We start from the raw sequence: 18983 nt of genomic DNA, 5'->3' as shown, positions 1-18983 counted from the left end.
ATGAAAAAAGAAATTTTAATGAAAAAATAGAGAAATAGTACAGTATATTCTCTTTAATTCCCTTCTAGTCTTAACCTTCTTAATTCTATTAGTCTACAAGCTTGTTTGAGGGCCTCAAGTGGTCAGAGCATGCCCCAGAAGAGTTATCAGTTTTGTCTACTGCAAGGAATGACTCTGGATAAGGATGGGCCAAATGGTCCATCCACAAAACTTGCCTCTACCTAGTGACTCCAAATCAGGAGGAACATTCACATCCTGGGATACTCAAGACAATTCCCCCTAAAAGACCAGGCACTCTAGAAGTGCATAATCCCTCCATGGGATACTCCATTCATTTCCAAACCCATCCCTGAACAGACATCCTTCCTCAACCCTAAAGAAATTACTGTTTCATGTTTTGGTTTACTGATCAACCTGATAAATTTATAAGTAGGTGGACTTCTGTTTGGGATTTTTATTGCATCTCCTTATGAAGGATGTGAGCATGTTCATTTGTCCCATTCTCAATTCACTTTTGATCAATTAGAAATTAATTGGGGGCAGGTGTTTTTCACTTAACTTCACATTTTCTAGACAGATCCTGAGGGAGTAGTGCTAATACTAGACCTGAGGGTAGGCAAGAAGCCTGTGTATATGGATAACCTCACTCTCACATGCTTCAAGAGCTGCTAATATTTCAATGTATTCTTACCCACATAACCAGAGAGGAGAGACCCTGACATCTAAATTCTAGAATCTAATCTTCAAAAGAAAGATGGGAGAATTCTTGGGCAGTATTGAATTCTTAAGGAAAAGAGGATTACACATGTGGTCCCCAGAACTGAAAGAGTAGCAAAAGATTAAGCCAAATATGGAATAGTAATAGTTCTAGACTTTGCCCTCTGATACTACCATAAGTCATTTGGAGAGTATCGGTCCCATAGGAAGAAAAATTGCCTCTCTATTATACTCCAGCTCATTTTCCTTCCAGGGGATTCAAAGCCTTCTAAGTAGTACCATAAGGCCACATGCTTGTTTGGGTCTCTGAGGCAAAATGATCCAACTGTTAAGGTGGGGCTCCAGACTAGCAAGCCCAGGTTTGCATATCTTCTGAAGAAAATTCAAGCCATAGGATAGCACTGAGTCTATAAGCCTATATAGGCCTGAAGGTAAAGGTAAGATTTTCAGAGAGGAGGGGAAATTGTTTTGATTGTTACGAGCTACTGGGAATCCTTTATGTGTTGTCTAGATTTTCCATGGGATGAAATAAAAGTTGTCCTAGACACAATATACAGTCTTACCCTGGGTGCTTATTAAGAAACTAAAGACCCTTCTACTTTGGAGACAAATACATGAGCTATATTCTGAGATTTCCCAGAGTAAGCTTGTAATGGGAGGGTTGCAAAAAGAATAGAAGAAATAACAATGCTTTGAGGCAGCTGCCCCCAAGATAAGACTTCATCCGTGTAAGCTTAAGAGATGGGTTATAGACATACATACCATAGATTCTCTAGGACATGCTCCTTTTCATCTTTCCAAGACACTCATCTTTATAATTGCTGTTCTGGGTGACTTTCTCTCTTCTTTTAGACCTTCCGATGGCCAGTTGGCAGCAACATCGATGGCAATGAGATGCTAGAGATCCAGGTATTCAACTACAGCAAAGTCTTCAGCAATAAGTAAGTGCATTCAGTTGAGTATGAGAAAGCCAGGACCTCTACCAGAATGGCAACCGTGGGGGAAATGATCAAAACTCTACCTTCTCTGGTCTCTACTATCCACTGGGGTTTAGAATTAGGATGCCGAATCCCTGGGTCAATAGCTTTCTTTTCTAACAGTGATTGCCCTCAACAAAATTATCAAGTAGTTGTTTCCTCATATGATTTCTCAGACTTAACTACAACTTGGTTCTGTTATAATTGGGGTATGCTGCTAAATATTTAAGAACCCCCATTGGGAGGGAAGATATATGCAGGACACACTTTTAATTTTAACTTATTAAACATTTTCTCCATTACTTTCTTAAGTCTAGATAATCAATGAAACAATCAAATCTAAATTTATAGTGTTTCTCAATTTCCAAGGTATAGATGCTCACTCTCAAAATTTAACAATAGGGGGCAGCTAGGTGGCACAGTGGATAGAACACCGGCCCTGGAGTCAGGAGTACCTGAGTTCAAATCTGGCCTCAGACACTTAACACTTACTAGCTGTGTGACCCTGGGCAAGTCACTTAACCTCAATTGTCTCACTAAAAAAAAAAAAAACAATAGGGGGCAGCTAGGTGGTACAGTGGATAAAGCCCGGGCCCCGGATTCAGGAGGACCCAAGTTCAAATCTGGTTTCAGACCCTTGACACTTACTAGCTGTGTGACCCTGGGCAAGTCATTTAACCCTCATTGCCCCACAAAACAAAAACAAAAAACAAACAAATTTAACAATAGGCTCTTGCAAGCTAGTCCCCAGAACGCCTCTGGAATGATATCCACAGCTTGCATTCTCCTTTTCTTTGTGAGAGGTATTTTCTGTCTTTACCAAGACTCCCTCCCCACCACACACACACACACACACACACACACACACACACACCAACAAGGCTTCCCTTTATGGAATTAGGGGAAAAATTCAGAGATATCCTTTCTCTGAGTAGCTTCATAATGCTTATCAGCAATAAATGATCAGCTGATAGATTAACCTTGGCTCATTCACTTCAGAGATCCCCTTTCAGAGCACCTTAATTAAAATAAAGGCACACCTTTAACCATTGGTCATGACTAGGTCATGACTGGAATGCTCTGTGTGTGTGTGTGTGTGTGTGTGTGTGAGAGAGAGAGAGAGAGAGAGAGAGAGAGAGAGAGAGAGAGAGAGAGAGAGAGAGAGAGATACCAAATGACTTCCTCAAAGATGTTTGGTGGCTAAAAAGGAAAGAGCCTGGGTTGTGTTGGTAGAGGAATTGGATTCAAATCCAGATTCTAGCATTTATCTGCACAATCTTTTTGTTTGTTTGTTTGTTTGTTTTATCAGCACAATCTTGAGAAATCAATTCACTTGCCTAGACCTCAGTTTCTTCATCTGTAAAAAGAGGGTGTGGGATTAGATGGCTTTTCAAGGTGCCTTCCTCCTCTGATTCTCTGATCTTAAAAAAAGTTAACATTTTAATGACAACTAAACTTGTCATACAAATAAAACGCTATAAGATCTAAGGTAGTATGGCATAATGGAAAGAGCAGGGGATTATCAGAATGTTAAAGGAAAAGTAGTAAAGAAGGAAATGGAGGGTATGAGAGCATAGATTGTTCCACTATTTATATTCCAAAGTCCATGAGATTTATAGGACCATGGGTACAGAACTAGAAGGGAACTTAGGGACCATCTAGTCTAACCCCTCACTTTATAACTATAGAAAATAATGTTCAGAAAGATTAAGTGACTTGCCCAGGATCAAACAGTTAGTGTGTGTCACAAGCAGGATATGAACTCATGTCATCCTAACTTCCTGACCTGAATTCAAATCCTGCCTCAGACACTTACTAGTTGTATGACCCTGGGCAAGTCACTTAACCTCACTCAATCTCAGTTTCCTCATCTGTAAAATGGGGCTAAACTAGTACCTACCTCTAATTTCAAGGCTCAAATGAGATCATCTTGTAGAACCCTTTACAAATTTTTAATGGCTATGTAAATGTTGACAAGTCTTATTAACTACTGCTACCAGTAGGTACTCTATCCACTACCCCACTATCCATTTTTAAACCCTATTTATAAAAACAATGGCTAAGTCTTTGAAAGTAAAGCTAGCAGCCATGAAAGCTTAAATAATTGAATATGGAACTTCATCATTCATTCTAAAATGTCAACACGATGAAAGAGCTACAGGGACAAAGAAGTAGGCATCCTCCTTCATCAGGACACTTCATGCTCCAAACCTTCTCTCCCTCTTCCCCTCCACTGGGACTGACTAAAGGAGGCTGTGGGCGGTAAGAGAATCACAGAGAGCCCAAGGAGAGAGGCTTCACAGGACAAAGGGCTGTCCATGAACATCATAGGATTAGTTTGGTAAATAAATAACTAAGGGGCGAATTCTCCAGTTTGCTGTGGGGAAGCAGGGGAACAGGAGGGAAAGAAGAGAGGAACTGGTCCCTAGTAAGAAAGGAGGAGGTGCTGCCCCACCTCACACTCTCAGGGCTCCATTGAGGGCATGGTGTCTGGTCCAACATAGTCCAGGTCTGTGGCAGGAGGGTGGAGGAAAGGTGGTAGATACAAGAGAAGTAACTATACAAGGACAGCTAGGTGGCACAGTGGATAGAGTGCCAGGTCTGAAGTCAGGAAGACTCATCTTCCTGAGTTCAAATCTTGCCTCAGACACTTACTAGCTGTGTGACTCTTGGCAAGTCAATTAACCCTTTTGCCTCAGTTTCCTCATCTGTAAAATGATCTGGAGAAGGAAATGACAAACCACTTGGCCAAAAAACCCCAAACCACACAAAACCCAAATGGGGTCATGAAAACCTGAGTTCAAATCCAGACTCAGACACTTACTAGCTATGTTACCCTGGTCAAGTCATTTAATCCTGTTTGCCTCAGTTTCTTCATCTGTAAAATGAGCTGGAGAAGGAAACCACTTCAGTATCTTTACTAAGAAAAACCCAAATGGGGTCACAAAGAGTCAGACACAACTGAACAAAAACAACAAAACTACATGATGGCTAGGTGTACCCTAAAGAGTCCTGCTTGCCTTCAGGCCTGTGGTTTGGCATAAGGGGCTGGGAAATAGGACACAGATCCTCCCATGTGTTCCCTCAAACTCTCATCTCCAATGCCCAAACTCAACTCATGAGCCAGCTGAGTTAGGAGACTCGTCCCTACTCTAACCCTGAGTGTAACAATGAGCAAAAACACCCAGAACCACTTATTGGGACGAGGAAAGAGTAGAGTCTTAGGGTCAAACTCAAATAGAAATGGATCCCAATCAGCCCCATATTGACTAAGAAAACCACAAATTAACATTATCTATGTTGTATTGTTTTTACCTATTTTGTTAAACATTTCTCGGTTATATTTTAATCTGGTTCAGCCTCTTTCTGGAGTTTTGCAGGCACTCCCCCCCCTCCCTTTGCCACCACCCTCTTCCCCCCCACCCCACTGCTTTTCTCAAGTTTGATACCTCTGGAGTAGATGATATGGGATTGGGGCAGGCTGAGGAGTAAGTAGAGGGCAGAAGCCTCTCCAGGATGTATGTCTGGCCCTGCTGGTCACATATGGAGAAATTGAGGCAACCTCAACAAAAAGACACTTGAGTCCCTGATTTCAGAGAAGTGAGGAGAGAAGCAGAGCAGGGTAATGGCCATACAGTGAACAGGACAGAGTTTCTTGGAGGTCCTGCTTCAGTGCAGATTCCATGTAAACCACTTTATCAAGGAGAAAGGCATTGTGGGGCAGGAGAACAGGTGCCAGATTTGGAGTCTAGGCCAGACAAGTTTGAATCCTGTTTCTGCTTAATAACAGAAGCAGGCAGGGCAGCTAGGTGGCACACTGGTAAAGCACCAGCCCTGAATTCAGGAGGACCTGAGTTCAAATCCAACCTCAGCCACTTGACACTTACTAGCTGTGTGACCCTGGGCAAAGTCATTTAACCCTCATTGCCCCACAAACAAACAAACAAAACAGTAGCAGAAGCAGGCATTTATGTAGTGTTTTGAAGCTTGCCAAGAACTTTATGAATATAACTAGTCTTTGGAGCTCTGACTGCAGAGAAGATGCCCAGCATGCCCTTGGCCTTGGGGATTGAAGGCATTTGTGGGAAGAGGACCAGAAAAAAACACCAAAGAGAAGCCATTACAAGCTGGGAGTGTGTGGGGAGGTTGAGGTTGAACCGGCATATAGTAGGGTGATATCAGGAGGAGGGAGTGTCCAGTTCTTGGACTCCAGGATGACAGATTCCTGGCTCTGCTCCCCTCTGTTCCTCTTGGTTGGCATCTGGTGGCACATGGCTTCACTCTCATCCCTGTAGCCTGACTGCTGCATGCCTCCTTCTTCTCTGCCTCATCCTGGCTGTACCCCATAACGGCTTCTCACAAAGCCACATTTAAGCTTCAAGATCAAAAGCATTCTGGGTAGTCAGTCCTAGGGCAAGTTCAAGGCCACCAGAACTTAGGGAATGTTGGGTGAGTCACCCACCACCAGGTATCTCCCCGACTCCTACTCCATGTCTAAGCTTCAGTGAGCAGAAGCAAAAGGATGGTTGCACATAAATTATTGTCTCAACTGAGCCTCTTTCCTCAGCTGCAAAATGAGGAGGGGGCAAGGGGAAGATTGGAAAGGGGAGAGAAAGAGGATGGACTAGATGATCTCTGAAGGCCCTTCCAGCTCTTGGCCCAGGATCCTCAAGTCTAGCATTCTAGCCACCGCATACGCTATGAGTTCACCTTCCTATGGGAGCCTCTGTTTCCTCATCTGTAAAATGGGGAAAGTAATAATACCTGTAGTGTCTCTCAGTGTAAGACTTAAATGACATAAGGCATGTAAAGTGACTTTTAAACCTTAGAACACCATAAATGTCTGTATAATTCATCACTGTACATAGGGCACATGATGGGCTCACAAGGAAATACAGGTTAGCTAATTCATGGCCCCTGTCCTCTTGGAGTTTACAATCTAGTATAGGAGGAAACCCAAATACCAGATAATTTACAATGTACATGATAAGTGCATTCTAAGAGTTCCAAGAACAAAATGCTTTGGAGATGTCCAAGAGGTTCCAAGATCCCTCCTCCCCACTCCAGGCTCCCCACTGTGGCTTCCAATGGCCCCTGAATAATGCAAGGGCTCTGGGAGTTTGGCGATCATACCCAACCTGGCCCAAGATACCTGATGCCCTCTCCCAGGGGAAAGTGCTTGAATTATTCAAGGCTGTCACAGTGCCTGCTAGGGGCTTCTTTGTGGCTGCTTTGCCCTCCCACCTGCTGCCTCAGGCTTCACTTATTCCAGGGCTAATTAGCTGGGAATCCAATCTGGGGTACACAGACTGTCCAACCCTCCCTCCAGAGAGGGAGCTCCATGGAGGGGATTATGGTCCAGCCTCTGGCCTCCAGACTAAAGTAAGGGTAGGTTGGGTTTGGGGGACACTAATGGCAGAGTGTCCCCCACTTTGCAGCAGCCTCACTACAAAATATGGGGTTGCTGGAGTAAAGGCATCAAGTGTGGGCACTAGAAAGGTATCCTAAGATAACAAGATAATTCTGGATTTCAAGAATAATAATAACATTTACATAGTACTGCAAGTTTTAAAGGAACTTTATATATACTATCTTAATTATTCCATCTTCCAATCCCTCCTGTTATCTTTCTTACTGGTATATTTGTCTTTCACTTCTTCCTACTGCCTTTTCTTCCTCTTTCCTTTTCTCTTGGAATCTGAAGAAGCCAGTTCTAGTCCCAACTTTGCCACTTACTAGCTAAATGACATTAAAGAAGTCACTTAATCTGAGTTTCAGTATTCTCATCTGTAAAATGGGAATAAGACCTGCTCCAACAGCTCACATGATTGTTGTAATGATTAAATGAGGTAATACATAACAAAGTTCTTTATAAATTGGCAAGTACAGTGCTAGTCATTCTTTCTTAGCAAACATTCTTCTTACATGTTTAAATAGTCAGAATCTTAGAATAGCAGAACTAATTATCTTAGAAATCACCTGGACTAGTCCCTTCATTTAATGGAGGAAATTAAGCTCTTTGGCCAAAGACCAAAAAGTAGCAGAATGGGCTCAAACCCAAGTCCTCAGATTTTTCTTTATGCCACATTGCCTCAATAATCCTTGTATTACCACTTTGCAGGTGGCATTTTCCATATATTCAATTTTCCAAAGAATACATGTCCTCGGGCCAGCTAGGTGGCACAGTAGATAAAGCACTGGCCCTGGATTAAGGAGGACCTGAGTTCAAAACCGACCTCAGACACTAGCTGTGTGACCCTAGGCAAGTCACTTAACCCTCATTGCCCCCACCAAAAAAAGAAGAAGAAGAAGAAGAATGTATGTCCTCTCTTTGCCCATACATACACCCACCTTTCCTAGGCTTCCCCCATGACCACACCATACACTTAATTCTTATTAACTAACCCACAACTCCAACAAGTGAATAGCAAGTTTCCCATAGCCTTTCTTTCGGTAGTTATTTCAGTTTATGGGAGGAAAAAAAATCTGTATTTACAAGGAGTGCTTATTAAAACAGAACCTGAAATGAAAGGGAGAGGGAAAGAGTCTAGAATAACATTTTCTAGAGGCCAATTTCCCTCAGACCATTGTGATAGACCATTTATAGATCTGTAACTCTTTCTCAGACCTAGCCTTTTGAGTGTTACAAAGTATTTTCTTCCTAATAACATAGTGGGACAAGTAGTCCAAATTGTATCAGCCCCATTTTGCAGATGAAGGCAATTTCAGCAACTTTTTGTTGTTCAGTCATTTCAGTTGTGTCAGACTCTTTGTAACCCTATTTGGAGTTTTCTTGGCAAAGATACTGGACTGCTTTGCCATTTCCTTCTCCAGCTCATTTTACAGATGAGGAAATTGGGGCAAATAGGGTTTGTGACTTGCCTAGGGTCACACAGCTATTCAGTGTCAAATTTGAACTCAGGAAGATGAGTCTTCCTGACTCCAGGTCTACCACTCTATTCACTGTGCCACCTAGCTTCAGTGACTTACCTAGAGTTATCAAGAGCTAGAAAGTGGTAGGTAGCATTTAAACCCAGGTTTTCTGACTACAAGATGTCAGTGCTCTTTCCAACACACCATTTTGCTTTTAATTATAAACAGACACACTTAGTTTTATGTCTATACTAGTCCCTACTGGCTTTGTAGGGCAGTAACTGAATCCTTGGGAGTCTTATCAACTAGAATGCTTTCGTTTGTTCTCTCTCAACCTCCTGATTTGATAGACATGTACCAGGTACCCTGGGGACATGTTACCTTAGTCAAGTTGCTTTACCTAGAGGGATAGGTAGATAAGCATCCTTATCTGTAAAATGAGAAGATTAGATTAGACGGCCTCCTGGGGCCCTCCCAACCCTCAATCTAGGACTCCATGACAGATACACAGCCCAGGGGCAACTCTCCCAGAGTATATACTCAAGTAGAAGGTGAGCTGGCACATACAACATAATCCAACACAATTTATAATACAGATGAATGTGTGGTCAAACCCAACTCCTCTGACTTTCTTTACTCCACGTTGCCTCAATAGTCCCTACATTACCACTTTTCAGTTGGCATTTTCCAGATAGTTCGTTTTCCGGGTGATATGTGTCTTTCTCTCTTTGCCCATACATCCATCCACCTTTCCTAGGTTTCCCCAATGCCCACACCATACTCCTACCTCTGTTAATTCAATCTCAGTCCCAACAAAGATGAATTGAATTTGATGCTCTTCAATATCTCCTCCCATTCAAAATTCTATGATCCTTTGAGCTTGGGGCTTTATAAGATTGTAATTCTCAAAAAGAAAGAGGGAGCACCTCTGAGCATGTGCAGGGAAACAGCTCTATGCTGCCCCCTGCTGGTGTCCTGCCACATCTCACCATCCCTGCCCTGCCCACCTCCAGCAACTACCTATATTTTCACTTTCCTTCAGGGAAGGGTCTTTCCAATAGATGATGCTCTGAGGCAAGTTTAGACCCTACTCTTCAGCAGTTATATGTTGTTTTATTCGCAGTATGAGCCAGTATTCTGCACTAGGAGGTTACTCTTCGGACCCAGTGACTACTCAATTATGGCAATTACCAGGTTTTCAATAGTGAAAAGTCTACATTTTAAAAAATCTCTTCATATCAAAACTCCATATCAATTTATTCCTTTTACTATAAGAAGTCTCATTTCTGCAGCACATAGTCATTTACAAAGCACTTCGGTCAGAGCAGCCCTGTCTTATTGAGGCATAAGTCTTATTATCTCCATTTTTTCAGATGGAAAAATCTGAGACTAAGAGAGGTTGTGATTTGCCTGAGGCCACATAGTGGTAGGGGCAGTATAAAAACCAAGGTCTTCCTGATTCTGAGTTCAGTTCTCTGACCACCATGCCACACTCTCTTTTTTATCTTCCTTTTACACATGAGGAAAACAAAGTAGAAACAGATGAGCCAACTTTTCTGTAGTCACATCATTAGTGGCAAGGCCTGGCCAGGCCTCAAACCCAGGCCTTCTGATTTCAAATCCAGGACTCATTTTTGTGGTCACCGCTCCTTCCTAAAATGAAGTCTTCAAATCCAAGAATGATCTCCTGTGAGGTGGTAGTGAAGGTACGGAGAGTGATCTGGAAACTATCCCTCCAAAATGGATCATGCCCACACTCCTTCACTCCCAGGAACTTTTTAATATAGCTGAAATCACTTTAAAGAAATGTTAAATGCAGCCTTGAAGGTGATGTCAATACTTATTGTACTGAATTGAATTGAATGAAACTGAATATCCCTTCGGCACTGTGTTTACATGTCAGAGGCAGCTGGTGACACAAAGGAGAGAGTGCTGGGCCCAGATTATAGAAGTTCTGGGTTCAGATCTGACCTCAAACACATTAGCTGTGTGACCCTGGGAAAGTCACTTAACCTGTTTGCCTCTGTTTCCTCAACTGTAAAATGGAGATAATAATAGCACCTACCTCCCAGAGTTGTTGTGAGGGTCAAATCAGATATTTGTAAAGCACTTTGCACAGTATAGACCCTAAATGTTTATCCCCTCCCTTTCTCATTCCAATGGATAGAACACTGGACTCAGAGTCAGGCAGACCAGTGTTTGAATCCCACCTCTTTTTTTAAATTGCCCCAATTTTTAAAATAATAAATATTTTCATTTATAGTTTTGAGTTCCAAATTTTATCCCTCCTTCCCTCCCTCCCTGAGGTGGTAAGAAATCAAATATGGGTCATACATGTAGAATTATGTAAAACATTACCATATTGGTCATTTTGTATAAGAAAATTTGAATAAAAGAAAAACTGAAAGAAATTGAAAATAGCATGCTTCAGTCTGTGTTCAATCAATTTTTGGAAGTGGATAGTATGTTTCATCATTAGTCCTTTGGGATTGTCTTGGAGTCCCACCTCTTATGGTAACTAGTTATAGATCATGGCAATGAGAAAAAATATCTCAGACTTCTTGTGTGACTCAAATGAGGTCATCAATTTAGAGTAGAAAGATCATCCAGTCCAATGCTTTTCTTTAAAGACAAGGAAACCACTATTAGGTCTTTTTCCCAAAGAGATCATAAAAAAGGGAAAAGGACCCACATGTACAAAAATATTTATAGCTGCTCTTTTTGTGGTGGCAAGGAATTGGAAATTGAGGGGATGTCCATCAATTGGGAAATGGCTGAACAAGTTGTGATATATGAATGTAACGGAACACTATTGTGCTGTAAAAAATGATGAGCAGGTGGATTTCAGAGAAACCTGGAAGGACTTACATGAACTGATGCTAGGACAGCATTGCAAACATTATCAAGAACATTGTGTGTTGATCAACTGTGATAGACTTGAGTCTTCTCATCAATACAATGGTCCAAGATAGTACCAAAGGACTCATGATAGAAAATGCTCTCCAAATCCAGAAGAAAAAAAACACAACTATGAAATCTAGATGCAGATTGAACCATACTGTTTCTATTTTTTTCTTTTTTGAGTTTTTTCCTTTTTGCTCTGATTCTTCTTTCACAGCATGACTAATGCAAAAATATGTTTAATGTGATTGTACAAATATAATCTATATCGGATTGCTTGCTGTCTTGGGGAGGGGAAAATTTGAAACTAGAAATCTTATAAAAACAAATGTTGAAAACTAAAAAGTAAATGAAGATGAAGAAACCAAGTCCTATGGCTAAATAGGGGTGATTACATTGCCCTGGACATAAATCCACTGGTATTTCTGTCCCCCACTATTCAGCCAGGATAGGATCATAGAGAACACAAAATCCATCTAGTTCAACCTCTTCATTGGAGAACTGAAGCTCAGAGAAATGAAGTGACTTACTCAAAACCTCACAGGTTTCAGAAATTGGATTTGAATCCAAGTCTTCTGACTCTAGAATCAGTGCACCAAACTGTGCCTCAATGCTTCCTTTACATTTATTTCCAGAATTTTCTCCACCAAAAACTCACTTCTACATTGGATATACACATTCCACCACCCTCCCACCCCATTACCACTATCAAGATGTGCTGGATTTAGGGAGGGGCAAAATTTTTTGTCATTCACCTGTCACATCATCTCTAGCCATCCCTTTCCAGTAGATCTGGCTGTCCCTCAGGACACTGACTACTCCTCTCCTTTTGATCTCTCCTCTTAGTTCATTTCATTCCAACCAGATGCAACTACTTTGAAATCATCAAGGGTGTCCAGAGCCCCTTTCCTCCAGGAAAGAGTAATTCTTCTCACCCATTCTCTTCACAAGCCTAAGAGAAGACCCAGAACTAACAAGGCTCTGGTAGCCCCTAGGCCATGTATCTATGACTCTTGCTCACTATTCAATTCCTTTGCTGTCTCTAGGATCATTGGGACCTTTCGCATGGTACTGCAGCAGGTGGTAGAGGAGGGCTACCTAGAAGTGACAGATACTCTGATAGATGACAACAATGCCACCATCAAGGTACGTGCCTTTCTACTGGCTGCCCTCCTTTTTTCATTTACAGGTCATGGCTAGATAAAAGAAAAGCCATCAGGGGAGTTTCCTGGTCTATGTTTGTTATATCAGCAAGAAAATGAGGGTATTGGACTCAATCAATCAACATGCATTTACCTGTGACAATCAAGATGGCAAGCCATCCCTGTCTTCTCATCCTGTTCAGTTCCAGGTGGTCCAGTGGATAGAGCATTAGGACTGAACTAGAGTCAGGAAGACCTGAGTCCAAATAACTACAAGCTATGGGACCCTGAACAAGTGACTTAACCCTGTTTGCCTCAGTTTCCTTATCTCTAAAATGGAGATAATAATAGCACCTACCTCCCAGGATTGTGGTGAAGATCAAATGAGATGACTTGACTGTAAACTGTGTATATAGCATGCAGTAAGCACTGTATCAAAGTTATTATTGTTGTTGTTATTTTTATTGTTGTTACTATTATTGTATCTTCCCATAAATCTTCCACAAAGGTTCTACCCAATGCCCTGGAATTTATCCTCCAAAACAGAGGTCTTAACTTTCTTTATGTTATAGACCCCTTGGGCAGTCTGGCAAAGCCTATAGAACCCTTCTCAGAAAAATATTTTTAAATGCACACAACAGATAAGATGACAAAGGAAATAATTCATGCAGGAATAAAGAAGTCATTTTTTCCTTTGTTCCACTTTATAGACTCTCTGAAATCCATTTGAGGATCCTAAGTTAAGGACCACTGTTCTAGGTCTTTTAGGATCATCATAGACTTAGAGCCAGAAGACACCTTTGAGGCATATAGTCCATCCCCTTCACTTTTTTAGATGAGCCTCCAGAGAGGTTAAGGTCTACACCTATGATTAATCAAGTAGTAAGTGGCAGGTATGTATCAGGCTACTGGATCATAGAAGTAAAGCATTGAAAGGGTCATTAGCAGCCATATGGACCAATCCAAACACAAGAAAAGAAGGTCTCTGGCTCCCAATGTAGCCCTCTATCCACTGTAATGGCTAGTACAGTCTTTGGACTGTCTACTTCTGTTGTCCCTTGCTCTAAAATCATCCTACCTTACTTTCTAGTCATTGATTTCATTGGTGGTGTTATTTACCCACTTCTTGACTGCATTAAGTGTGGGAGTATTATTAACCAATAATGTAGCAGAAATCTATGAAACAGATAAAATTCCATTAAATTCAAAAGGCATTTTAAGTGCCTAGCCTGTGCCTACCAAAGGGCAGCCTGGTGAGAGAGAGAGAGAGAGAGAGAGAGAGAGGAGAACTTTGGAGTTAAGAAAACCGGGTCTGAAGTTCTGACTTTGACATGTAGTGGTTGTGGGTCAAGTCACTTGACCGCTTGGCACAATCAGATAATTCTCTAAGATTAAGTTGTGAAGGAGATACAATCTCTTCATTGGTAGTTCCTTATACTGGTGAAATCAGTAATGTTCATCTCTCAGTCTACATATGGCTGTCTCAGAATAACTACTCATTCACCTAAGATCAGGAAAGAACAGATACAAAAGAGACAGCCAGAAACCTTGGCTCAGACTTGCCTAGGCAGAAAATGTACTTTAGCTGTCATCCAGCTATATGGCATGGAGAAGAAGGGTACTTGGAGAGGGAAGGGTGCACCTTCCTCACAGGCAATATCAGGGCCATTTGGTACCACTTGGAGGGTTGAAGGAAGAGAGACAGAAGAGACCTTTCTTTTTTTTTTTTTTTTGTGGTGAGGCAATTGGGGTTAAGTGACTTGCCCAGGGTCACACAGCTAGTAAGTATAAAGTGTCTGAGGCCAGATTTGAACTCAGGTCCTCTTGAATCCAGGGCTCGTGCTCTATCCACTGCACCATCTAGCTGCCCCTGCTAAGGTGTTTTAAAAAGAAAGGTCATTGGGGCAGCTAGATGGTGCAGTGGATAGAACACCAGCCCTGGATTCAGGAGGACCTGAGTTCAAATCTGGCCTCAGACACTTTATACTTACTAGCTGTGTGACCCCGGGCAAGTCACTTAGCCCCCATTGCCCCCCCCCAAAACAAAACAAAAAAACAAACAAAAAAACAAACAAAAAAACACCTTAGCATCCCACTCCCGCGCTGTTATCAAAGGGTTGGGGAAAGACCGAGGGACCACTTAGTGTTTGCTGCATTGTACCAGAGTCAAGTTCTTTTTAGCACTGAATTCCACATGTCCCTTGAATCCTAAGAAGCTCCCTTGAGCTCCAAGCACACACTTCTAGGGATGACCCCTATAGACTCAATCAACAACCTCTGCAACACTAGGGTGCCAACCAACTCTTCTGGAAGATAGATAGGCCTACTCCTTGCTCCTCACTGCCACTTTTAGGCACTCTTCCTCATGGTGTCATTCAATATACTCTCTTCCTTGAAGGTTCCATCCAGATGGGTCACCCTATTCAGATTTGGGTACAGTTACCTACTGTCCCCTATGTCACTTTCTTTTCTCTCTCAAGGAGTTCAGTACCTGATACAGTCTCCCTCTACACCCTAAATCCTGTAGTCATACTTTAGGTCTTGCATTATATATACTGGTGTCCCCTCAGGCACCCTGATTTCCCAGTTCACTTCATTTTCACAGCTCCCATAACATACATCTTCACTCCAATTCAACCATACCTTTGGGGGTTTTTTTGTTGTTTTTTGTTTTGGTTTTTTTTTTGGTTTTGTGGGGCAATGAGGGTTAAGTGACTTGCCCAGGGTCACACAGCTAGTAAGTGTCAAGTGTCTGAGGCTGGATTTGAACTCAGGACCTCCTGAATCCAGGGCCGGTGCTTTATCCACTGCACCACCTAGCTGCCCCCCATACCTTTGCTTTTGTAATCACCCTGGTTGTCTCCTACCTATCTTAACACTGCTCAGTCTCCTTTGCTGGGTCATCATTGACATCCTGCCCTTTAACCATAGTTGTCCCCACAAAGCTCCATCCTTTCTCTCCCCTTCCCTTCCCTTTCTTTCCTTTGGATGGATGGATGGATGGGTGGGTGGATGAATGAAAGAATGAATTTGAAAAAATCAAATCTGAGACTCGCTTTTTCAATGGCCATCATTCTTCTCTGCAGACTGAAGGGTTAACACAGAGAAAAAGGATTAAATTTGTCCTTTTCAGCTGCCAAAGGCAGCAGGACCAGGACCAATGGGTAGTAGCTACAAGGAAGCAGATTTGGGCCCAATAAAAAGGAGGACTTCTTTTTCTTTTTTTCTTTTTTTTCTTTGGGTTTTTTTTTTGTGAGGCAATTGGGGTTAAGTGACTTGCCCAGGGTCACACAGCTAGTAAGTGTTAAGTGTCTGAGGTCGGATTTGAACTCAGGTACTCCTGAATCCAGGGCCGGTGCTCTATCCATTGCGCCACCTAGCTGCCCCGAGGACTTCTTTTTCAATGATAGGACATGTGCAAGCTGAGACTGGATGCTGTTGGAGAAAGAACCATAGAATCATAGATTTAGAGTTAGAAAGGGACCCTACAAACCACAGTGTCCAAGCTCTACATTTTAAAGATGAGAAAACTGAGGCAGAGAGGCTAAGTGACTTGCTAACCAAGCAAGTGAATGTCTGAGGTAGAATATAAACTTGAACCTCCCTGAATCTAAGTCCAACACTCTACCCATTGCTTAGCTGTCTTCCATTGTCCCCCAAACCACCCAATTCTACCCACCCCAGTTTACTGAGAGGTGACCTCTAAGGTTCTATGGTGCTAAGATCCATGAAGCTTTCCTGCCTTTTCCCCCTTCAGAGCCAACATGGAGCAATAGTTAGAGAGATCGACTTTGAATCAGGAAGACATGACTTTGAATTCTGATTTGGGCACTTACTGGTTATGTGACTCTGGGCAAGTATCAGACAGCTTCTCTAGGATTTACTTAATAAGTGAGAGGCAGCTAGATAAAGTCTTGGACCTAGAGTCAAGACACCCTGAGTTCAAATCTAGCCTCAGATATTTTTAGTTGTGTGACTCTGGGCAAGTCATTTAATCTCTATTTGCCTCAGTTTCCTCATCTGTAAAATGGAGATAATAATAGCATCTATCTCCCAAGGTTGTTGTGAGGACAAAGTAATATAATACTTATGAAATATTTTATGAAACTTAAGGCATTATATAATGCTGGGTTTTATTATTAGTGAGACATAGGAAGTTACAATCTGATGGAAGAAGTTCCTACACCCAAGATCCTTCCCAGATTGCTTTTCAGATGGTGTGTTGGTAAGTTTCTAATACTTACTTTCAAGGTTGGCCTAAGGGGATTCATACAGTCATGAACCAGAATGTGTAGGGAGCTGAGTTGTAATCTGAGCAATGGAGTGGACATCCAATTCAGCTCCCAAGATGCCTCAGCCCTCGGAGGCATATCATGAAGTGACCACAGGTTCTGCCTCTTCCACTGCTGGTTTCTCAGCTTCCAGGTATTCATATCCTGCCTCTACCCTCTTATTTATAGACCAGCATATGTGTGGAGGTCCGGTACCAGGCAGCTGATGGCACTGTGGGCTCCTGGAATGATGGTGAATTCCTAGGGGATGACTCTCTACAAGGGGAAGAGAAGGACAGCCAGGAGACAGATGGCCTGCTCCCAGGTTCCCACCGTGGTTCCCGTCAGCCTGGAGAGAAGAGTTTTCGGAGGTAATAAGATGGCAGCTATGCTATACTGGGAACTTTCCAATATGTGCAGGGCGTGGCTCTATCATGGTCACCTGAATGGTGCCAAGAATTGGGTCCACACCACTGATCACCTCCCCTGGAGGAGACACATGCTGGTCTCTGTGCTTCCATAAGTAGCATCTCTGCTCCAAACCTTTCTGCCTTATGGTTAGGAGAAAACCTGGGTTGTGAATGTCCTCAGATTCCCCAAGGCTCTTGTATAGTTTATAGGTTTATGGGCAGCAAGCACAGGACGTGGGATTCAAATACTTCCCTTAGAGTCCTGGCTGTTGCCTTTTTAAGCTGTATGACCTTGGGTGAATCACTGTCTCTGAACCTCAGTAGCCATATTCATAAAATGGGAATATTAATAACCACCTTAACTATTGCCCCAGGGCTGTTGCAAGTGATTCAGATGAGATAATGTAAGCAAAGTGTTTTGCAAGCCCTAAACACCTACATAAATATTGGTTGTTATTAGAGGCACTTGAGAAGAGATGAACAAGAAGAGAAAGGGCAGTTCTTTGTGGATCTACCCCCACCCCTACTCCTTGTCCTACCCCTAGCAATTTTCATTTCCAGAAGTCAACTGAGAATCATGTGCCTCATATAAAGTGAATTGACCTAGAGAGGGCAGGGGTCTCATGAGAGAGAGTCAACTTTCTCCCCTACCTTGAGTTAAGAGATTCTAGATGTGAGTGTCCAATAAGAAAGGTTGGGCACTAGGTCCTAAGTGATCCCACTAGCCACAACAGGAACAGGTGAGCTGGACAGGAAGAAATAACTTATGGTTTCCAGAATTAGGATAAGCCTTTGAGAGACCATTGCTTCAGGCTCCTTCCTGGGCAAGACAATCCCCCAGACATCTCCTTTCCATTTAGGATTGGGAAGCTCAGCCATACATACCATAGGAACAAAACAATGAAGCCTGCTTATGCCAGGAGACTCCCTTCTATGGCTATGAAAGTGCTGGGGCAACCTTGTTAAGGCTTGCAAAAATCATTCACCTTATAAAAAAATCCTCCTCTCCCTGGGCATATCTACAGATCCCATTTCCTAGTCATCTTATTTCCTTCTGCTCTCCTCACACCACCAGACTAAGATCCAGTCTGATCCCACAAGCATTTATTACAATGCCTACTATATGCCAGGCATTTTGCTAAGCTCTACGGATACAAAGATAAAACAAAAAACAGGACCTGCCTTCAAGGAACTTACATCCTAAGAGAAGGAAGGCTTCTGCCTATAGTTAATAACCAGTGATTTCCCAGAAGAAGAAAAAACTTCTATAAAATTAAATTTTTTTAATTGACTAAAGAGAGAGTGACCACACAAAACTCTTCATTAGGAACTGACCTGATGTCTATTAGGACCAGCCCTAGGCATGTTGTGTACTCTCTATCATGAAACTAACCTGGGGCTCTACTTTCCCCTTTACTGACATTAAGAATTTCCTTCTTTTAAAAGCAATACAGAAATTGAGAGAAGAATGGTTGCTAGGATGGGAATGATGGAGGAGAGAATGCTAGCATTGGGTGAGGACCCAGTGTTTTAATTGTAACACTACTCCTGCTCAAATCTAGAGTGGTTTTCCCTAAAGGACAGTCCTTTGGTCTATGGAATGTATATGAAGAAGATAAGACTCCTGACTGGCTGAGAGACCACTGAGCTGAAGACATTGTGAACCTAAATAGATAGGCAAAGACTTTGGAG

The 18983-nt window shown here is 42.3% G+C and overlaps 1 protein-coding gene across 6 annotated transcripts in view; it reads left to right on the top strand.

Moving 5' to 3' along the window:
• The window catches only part of OTOF (otoferlin), a 185015-nt gene that overhangs the window by 53285 nt on the left and 112747 nt on the right, over positions 1–18983 (top strand). For all 6 annotated transcript variants that reach the window (XM_043987816.1, XM_043987814.1, XM_043987817.1 and 3 more), the window contains exons 3-5: positions 1570–1658; positions 12515–12614; positions 17071–17252. In XM_043987816.1, the coding sequence (XP_043843751.1) occupies positions 1570–1658; positions 12515–12614; positions 17071–17252 (371 nt within the window). The remainder of the gene's footprint in view (positions 1–1569; positions 1659–12514; positions 12615–17070; positions 17253–18983) is intronic.

Source organism: Dromiciops gliroides, chromosome 2 (genome assembly GCF_019393635.1).
Source record: "Dromiciops gliroides isolate mDroGli1 chromosome 2, mDroGli1.pri, whole genome shotgun sequence".
Lineage (NCBI taxonomy): Eukaryota > Metazoa > Chordata > Mammalia > Microbiotheria > Microbiotheriidae > Dromiciops > Dromiciops gliroides.
Note: the sequence above shows the minus strand (reverse complement) of the source record. Positions and strands in the feature narration are given on the sequence as shown.